This window comes from Alligator sinensis, unplaced genomic scaffold (genome assembly GCF_000455745.1).
Source record: "Alligator sinensis unplaced genomic scaffold, ASM45574v1 scaffold118_1, whole genome shotgun sequence".
NCBI classification, from domain to species: Eukaryota; Metazoa; Chordata; order Crocodylia; family Alligatoridae; genus Alligator; species Alligator sinensis.
In genome coordinates, this window is record NW_005841850.1 from 4679367 (window position 1) to 4687172 (window position 7806).

The following is a 7806-nucleotide window of genomic DNA, read 5'->3' on the forward strand; positions in this document are numbered from 1 at the left end:
CTACTTCTATCGTCAGAGACGGAACCAGCACTATCCATAAAGAGATATACAGGAAGAACAAAGACAAGTCTCTGCGATTCAGGGAAAAAGTAGTGGGACAAATAGCTATTCAGTGACAGGTCGCCAACTTGTTAGGACAGCCTGATTCTGCCTTTTCCTTAGCCTTGTGATAAAAATTTAAGAACTCCTTGATCTCAGTTCTCAGACCCACACCAGGCCCTTCAGTGGTAAAGCTGTATTTTCCATAGACTTGGAAACTGCTCTTCTCCAGAATGGGATTAAGGGGCAGCTTGCCATGCTGCACAGGGCTTGGTACACGGTTAAGTATGGCCAGTGCCACCAAACACTAGCCTAAAGAAAAGAGGTGTGGCAGCATATATTGTCCATACCTTGCTGTACTTTTGCTTGTCCACTTTGGAAGAAGTGGAAAGCGTCAGAGGCTTTGGGGTTTACGTGCTTCACTACAGGGAAGATGTTGAGAATATCCTCCTCCGTGAAGGTGGGTTTGTGCCGGTTGTCAAAGTTGTATTCTTTCAGCAGGATCTGAAGGAAGCAAGAAGTAACAGCTCTGACATAACCGATGCCAAATCAGTGACTTTGCTTTGTATTGTGAGCAGTGGCACAATTTGGTCAGTCAGACAAAGGGAGTGCATTCGAAGAGACCAATTTCCCTGAAGGACACAGGGCACATTTATCCTGCAATGGAACCGATTAAAATCCCTTTGTAGGGCTAGTTGTTGCTATAAATCCCTCGAAGGCACGCACAGTGGGGAATCAATCTGCAAAAGACCCTGTAGTATGAATCCACACATGCCTCAACCTAGGACATCTCCCATGGGAAGAAGCAACAAGGGAAGGAGGGAGGACTTGGATCTCACCTGGATTCCAGTTTTGAGGGAGATCTCTCGAAGAAGGGTAATTTTCTGTAGGTTATACACCTCTGCAGCTTGATCAACGCTTTCGCTGCAAAAGGACACAAAAGCCACATGTTCAGGGTAAGTCTGCTTTCAACAGTAGCCACCTAAGATGTATCTGAAGTCCTGAAAAAAAATCAGCAGCTGCAATACACCGTGCACCATTGCATTTTAACGCAACAAGGTCAGCAAAACGCAAGGATTACTTACTGGAACCTCACAGTGCGGTGTGTCTATTCTAGTTCTCATGGGTCACACGTGCCTCTCTGCCTTTCCTCTGTGTTAAGTGTCCGCACTGGGAAAAGGCAGAATTGGGGTGTGTCTGTTTTTGGTAAAAAAAAAAACTGAAGTGTCTCTACTCTCAGCTGGGTAGCAATGAAGTCAATCATGATCTAGGTCTGGCAGTGGTCTTAAAAACATTTTCTTCTTTCCTGTGGATGTTTTAGCTAAATGTTCTACTCTTCCCATCCAACCTTCATCCTCCCACTGCCCTACTGACTGCACTGTCTGGTCCAGCACATAGCTGAGAGTTAAACTGGAGTGAGTTCCAGTTTAACACCTGATCCTGGTGTCTAGTACAGCACCCTCTGTCCCTACTTGCTTAGATGGTGGTGGTTTCTTGTCCCTTCTGCTATGGGAGCTCTCCCCTCAGGAGCAGTCTTAGCCTTTTTGGCTCTCTTTGCATCGTGGAGTCTATTTGGTTTCAGATACCACCTGAAATCCTCCCGTCCTTGCCCCCGTCTCCATCTCTTGGCTTTTTCCTCATATGTTATTTAAGCCTTTAAAAATCTCTTACAAAATTGGAATCAAGTATTCAAAATGAAGTTGCCAACATCTGGGGAGAAATCAGGCAGAAAGTGAGGGAACTGTGGGTAAATCTGTGCTTACCATTTGAGGTTAAAATCAAAGTAGCTTTTTGCCTCGGAACAAATGTTCTTCCAAAGCTCCTGAGGGGTCATGCTAGCCCATGCAGTGTTATCAGCATTGCCAAGGTTCCTGTTTTTCCTTTTCTTGTTCTTCTTCTTGGAGACTAGCTCATCAGCTGGAAGATGGGCAATTGGATTTGGGAAGGAGCTTAGGAAGCAATTGAGGAAGTGGCTGATGGCTGCCGATAAGCCCGACAGCTCTACACCCTGCAGCAAGACACTGAAGTTAGTCGAGGGGGAACCTTTCCATATTACAAATCCATCGATCTAACCTTGATACTACTAGAAATCCAGACCAATCTGTCCTGTGAATACCATCATGGTGCCTGACTGAGGCAGAGGGAAGTTTGTAGGAGGGCATTTCTCAGAACAAATCAGAGCTGAAGTTCTGCATGTAAAAATCATTCATTTCTCTCATACTCGCCTCCTGCCCACATTGTGTACAGTTACTTGGGATAGACTGTCATATTGAACACTCACAAAACGGGTTTTTTTGTTTCTGGAAAAAAGCCAAATGCATTGCTACATGTCCTTGAGTTCATGTAGTAAACAAGCTTTGTAGGTGGGCAAATGCACCGATGTTTGCTTAAAAGGACTAAGTGTTTTAACAAGGAAGGCAAACTGTGATTTCGCTCTCAAAAGCCTTTAATGTAACAAGTGAAATTTGGGGGAAGAAAAGCATGAATGATTATCCTCTGGGGGAAATGCCTTCAAGTGGGAACTTGTTTTCCCTTGTATATGCGTTTGCACCTATTTTAGTCCTAATGAGACTGTACTTCCAGTTGCTAGGCAACATCCATGATCTATCTAATGAGGAAACAGATTTGAACAGCTACCCACTTCTGAAAAATCATTAGAGAGAACATGCAAGGCAAGAGGTTAGACTGCCACTCACTCATACCTGAAGGTACGTCTTGAAGATGTGTTTGGCTGATCGAGTGATCAATTCGCTGAGTCCAATTTTCTATCCAAAGAGCAGAAAGTCAGTCAATGGAGACAAAGAAACAAACCTTTTCCTTTTAGATGTGCTGCTATCGATGCACCTACGCAGAGGAAATATGGTTCTGCAAGCCCCTCTTCACACAGTGAGCCTTACTCTAACAAGGTATTTGGACTGCAAGGTTGGGAAGATGCACGTGTGGAGGTGTTGCTTTATCTGATGGGACTTTGCTCGGCATCTGGTGCCTCTTGGGACTACAGTAAAATACCAGACATCCCCAACCAACAGGACCGACATTCTTACTGTTAAGAATGGACCGGGCGGTGGAACCGGACCCCAGCCCATCGTAACAGGCAGTCCGTTTGGACCTTGCAAGCACTGTGTGGCCTGCAACGTGCAGTCTCTGGCCCAGCAGGCAGTGGCTTTCATGCCCTTAGACTCCCAGAGCCCTTCACAGATTCATCTTCCCTGCTCGCATGTCTAAGCATGCAGAGCAAACCAGCTCCTCTGCTAAGCACGGGTTACTGTCTGAAGCCTCGCTGTTTATTATTATTATTTTTAACGTGCGGAATGCAATTAGCCGAGTTGGATTTTGGCCAGGACAAATTATCCCAGCGGCAGTGGAAGTGACAGCCTGAAACAAAGCCCAGAGCTTACAAAGATGTGATCCAGCTGTGCATGGGCAGGGGTCTTGGTGATGAAGTCGATGACTTTGCCTAGGTAGCGCATGTTGATGCCCCTCTGGTGCATCGCTTCCGCTAACGTGGCGCCGTCCATCGGGAGCACAGTGTGGTCAAGGCAGTCTTTGACCTGCAGAGCACAGCCTGGCTTAGTTCTACGTGGTTTGTTGCACACAGAAGAAAAACACTTGTTGAAAGCATCTTTTTCAGGTTAAGGACAGGGGGAGGTGGGGAAGAGAGTTAGTAGCCATAAGAGGTTATTCAGGGTTGAGAGGATCTCTTTTGAATGTCCGGCCCTATCACCTCAGGGGGTTACTTCGTGAGGTGGTGGGTCACACTTCAGGTAAAGCAGTGGTCCTCAGCGGCTCCACCCATGAGACTAATGCCTCCACTTAAAAACACTCTTGACAAAATTACAATTACCGCAATCCATTCCCTTAACACGAGCCTAGAGACAATTAATCCAGCTTTCCTACTATGCAGGAGCTAATCATTCCCTTCTTTCTTGCTCTGACTGCTAATTCAGAGTCCAAGTGGGATCTTTGAGCAATGACAAGACTGCATGTGAATGCATAGTGCCTGTTGAAAAGGCCACACCTGGAGTGGGACTTGCCATGTTCTAATTTAAAACTGCAATGCTCTATGGCACAGGTTGTCAACAGGGGGCACACATACCCCTGGGGTACTTGGAAAGGGGCTAGGGGGTATGCGTGGGTGGGCAGGGACAGAGCACTGCCACCCACCACCCCACGCCACTGGCTCCCAGGAGCAGGGTCAGGGGGTGGTGAAGGCAGCAGCTCTCCTTTGTGGGCCGCACAGGTGCCGCCCAGCTATGGGAGGGGAAGAACTTGCATGCAGCTGCCATGTGCAAGGCAATTTCTGTTACTGTGGGCTCTGAGGAAATCAGCTCATTAGCAGATTCAGAGCTAGAATAGGTAACAGCAAGATGTGCAGGGGTCAGACAGGGTGATTTGCGTGGCTCCTGGCCCTATAGCTTTGATAGGCTCCAACTCTTGATGGCATTTCTGAAATTACTAGTGGTAAAATGCATTGTTTGGTGGGTGGGAATATGCCTTTAAACAAGAGGATGCGAAAGAAAACCCCAAATGCTTTTGCACCAATGCTTGCATTGTTCATTGTACTTCATGGCCATCAGCAGAACTTCCCGCTGGCCAGCACGAGAATCCAGCCATTGTCTGAGACAAGAAATTACTGCACAGCTGTGTTGACAACTGCTTTTCAATAAAGATCAGAAGTGAAGACTGCCTTTCTCGGAGGGTGGTATTAGTTCTCCCCACCCCTGTTCCTTACCAAGCCTGGAATTTGGCATGAGAGTACGAGAGCAGCAGCATCCTTTAATAACTGTTTCTGATCCTGCACTTCCTCTTTGCTGGATTCAGGGAAACGAACTCCTAGGAGGGAAATTGAAGATCTGAGTAAGAGAAGGACCTGGCACAGGGCGCAACTAATTCAGAGAATATATGCAATATGAGCAAGCAGAAAGAAACCCAAGCGACTGAGCCATTTCCCACTTTGAGGATGCCCCTTCAGATCTACTTATCTTGCAGAGCACTCGGCAGCCTGCCTTTGCTACAAGCTGTGCTGTTCTGTCCTGTACCCATTCTTCTGCATTGCAAACCTTAAAGGCTGGGCCCTATTCTTTCTCTGCATAACAGGCAAGATTTGCAAGTGCTGTGCATCCTCACAGCAGTAGAATACCTAGTCAGCAAGCCAGGGTATTCATCAGATGGACTGACTGCTCTGCAGGCCCCGAGAGCAATCAAAACCCTTTCTGCCAATGGATCCAGGTTAAAATAAACTGCCTTTAAAGCTGCCATATATCAGCAAAAGTCAAAGTGCCGTCTCCCCCAGAGCTTTCAGCAGGTGCCCCCATAATCACAACTGAGGACTGTTCCTATTCTTCCTATATCAACTGACAAGGTTGAACCCAGGTCCTTCGAGTCAGTGGGAACAGCACGCTTGCTTCCCTCTGAAGGCATTTCCAGGGTTGTGCAACACATGCAGCATCAAGGCTCTCATTTGGAAAGGAACAGAAGTGCTCCAAGCAGATCACAGCCAGCTTTCACTCCTTGTACACCAGGCCTAACCCCACCCCCAGCTACGCGTCAGCCCTGGGAACTGTTTACACAGAAAACATGAAGGTATGGCGGCTCCATGTGGTTTTCCACTTCTTTTCATGTGGTCTAGCAGCTGCGGTGCTGGAGAGCCAGCATCAAGTGCCTTGCCAGCACTCTGCAGACCACCAGGAAGTGTTTTGTGAACAACTGGTGGGAGACTCCTGGCTGCCTGTCCTCAGTGGTTCAGGCACTACAATCAATTACATCTTTTGGAGCAGCTTGGAGAATCATGCATCACGCCCACCCAGCCAGATGGCTACAGGACTATTTGCTAGCAGACTACTGAATTCCTAAAAACACCTGCCTGCTGGCGGCTCGGCACAGCTATGCTCTACAGCAGCATCCAACCAGTCACTCTGAGCTCATACCTGGCGAGAAGATATCCGGGTTAAATCGAATGTCAAATGACGTGTCGCTAATGGAGCCAACAGCCTTGCATGCATTCCGAATCACCTCTCGGCTTTTGGGATCCACTGGGTAAGGAAGGAGACAGAGAGAGATTTTGTCAAGGTGGCAAGAACAGTGCATGGTTGTAGAGGAAGCCAAAGCTGGATGTGGAGGCAAGTTTTGTAGCTGATAACTGAAGTTCCTGCATCATCTTGAAGAGCCAAACTATAGAAGCACCTGGCAGTACGACATTTTCTGGGAGCACAGAGACTGCTGAAGTCAATGTTAGAGCATACAGTGCAGAATGAAAGAGGCACTGCAAAAAAAAAAAGTCCCAGGGAGTTTCAAGGGATTTTTAAAGGGGCTGCATGATTTCTATTGACTTTCGGTGGGACCCGACTGCCTCACCCCCAAGCTCTTCTGAGAATCGCAGACTAACCACACAGCAGCCATGGAGAGGACAGTGCAGCTTTAAAAATCACTTTTTCCATGCAGAGAACCAGAGCAGCTGGCAGACTGCGTGGGGCCATAAGTCAGTGCCTCCTACGCCGACAGCTTTGCTTCATGTTAGTATTCTTCAAGGCGCTCACCTACTCCTGTCCCTGGAGAACTGTGATGGTTAATTTATTAGCATGTGAACACTACCACATACATGTCAACATGCGATGGAGACAGACACGGCATTTTAGCGTGACCAAGGGCATGGAGATTTGTGCCAACCCCTCCCCTTGGAAGCCCTTCACTTGGATTAGTAGCAGCTATGAAGGAAAACCTGCCAATCCTGGTGCAGAGCAGCAAGTACCTGTTCCATCGTCAGAGGCAATGGTCTCCGCCAACTCTTTAACCCTATCTAATCCAGTCACGCTCTCCTCTATTTTACCATCCTCCCGTTCAGCTTTCTGGCTCTCCTCAGTGCCATTCTCTGGGGAAGCCCCATTTTCCAGCACGCTGGAGCTCTCGGGTTTGTTTGCCTTCTGCTGCATCAGCTGCAGTGCAGCTAGTTTCATGAATAAGAGATACCTACAGTGAAGGAAAGGAGAGATTGCGCTGAATCAACAGCTCAGGGCTCAGAGCAGCCAGACTCCTAGACTGCACAACCATCCCAAAACCTGGCCTTTTGCTTCAGAAGCCAGGATCACAGTGGTTAGAGATGGAGGAGTACAAGCAACCCCCTCTAAAAGACAGCACGGAGTCTATGGGTAGGTGACATCTCAAAATATTGGAGCAATACTATGCTTGACCCGGGATGCAGGCTGTCCAATCTGATGTGCCAGCCCCAACATCAATAGATGACATAGTTCTCATTAGGCATCACGTTGGGAAGTGAGCTCTGCAGTGGTCACAGGGCTCTCCAGCACTAGCAGCAGGATGCAGCCTTGGCAGCCTCCTTTATCCCTGATTCCACATATCAACCATCGCAGGACAAGGAGAAGCCCAGCAGCTTCATTTGCACAAGACCCTAGTTAGAGACTGGGGCTCTGGGTTGCTTTCCTCAGGTCAGCGAGTGGAAGTGCCTGCAGCCAAGAGACCGGTTAAATCCAGGGAAGCCAGCACCGAGAGGAACCCTTTGTTGTCACTGCCAGTTCAGTAGCTGGGACTTCCCCGATCCCCCTCCACAAGTCAGACTTGAGGCAATGAATCAGCATTGCCACCAGGTGACGGCAAGAATACCACAGATCCTGTCTCTCAGGCAAATGAGATCTAGCTTCTGACCATACATGCATGATAACTAAATACCTTACAGCCTTGTGCAGGGCACTTGGAGCATTAGCCACTCAGTGGCTCACGGGCACATTGCAGTGCAGCCAATTACAGCATTCC

The 7806-nt window shown here is 48.0% G+C and overlaps 1 protein-coding gene across 5 annotated transcripts in view; it reads right to left on the bottom strand.

The window, feature by feature from the left end:
- Positions 1-7806, bottom strand: part of CLUH (clustered mitochondria homolog) — a 52068-nt gene that overhangs the window by 17063 nt on the left and 27199 nt on the right. For all 5 annotated transcript variants that reach the window (XR_003095392.1, XR_003095389.1, XR_003095391.1 and 2 more), the window contains exons 11-18: positions 6788-7005; positions 5967-6071; positions 4772-4872; positions 3438-3590; positions 2742-2804; positions 1803-2047; positions 879-963; positions 390-543 (exon numbers count right to left, since the gene is read on the bottom strand). Coding sequence is in view for 2 of the 5 variants with exons in the window: in XM_014522850.2 (XP_014378336.1) it covers positions 390-543; positions 879-963; positions 1803-2047; positions 2742-2804; positions 3438-3590; positions 4772-4872; positions 5967-6071; positions 6788-7005 (1124 nt within the window). In the remaining 3 variants the exon portion in view is untranslated. The remainder of the gene's footprint in view (positions 1-389; positions 544-878; positions 964-1802; positions 2048-2741; positions 2805-3437; positions 3591-4771; positions 4873-5966; positions 6072-6787; positions 7006-7806) is intronic.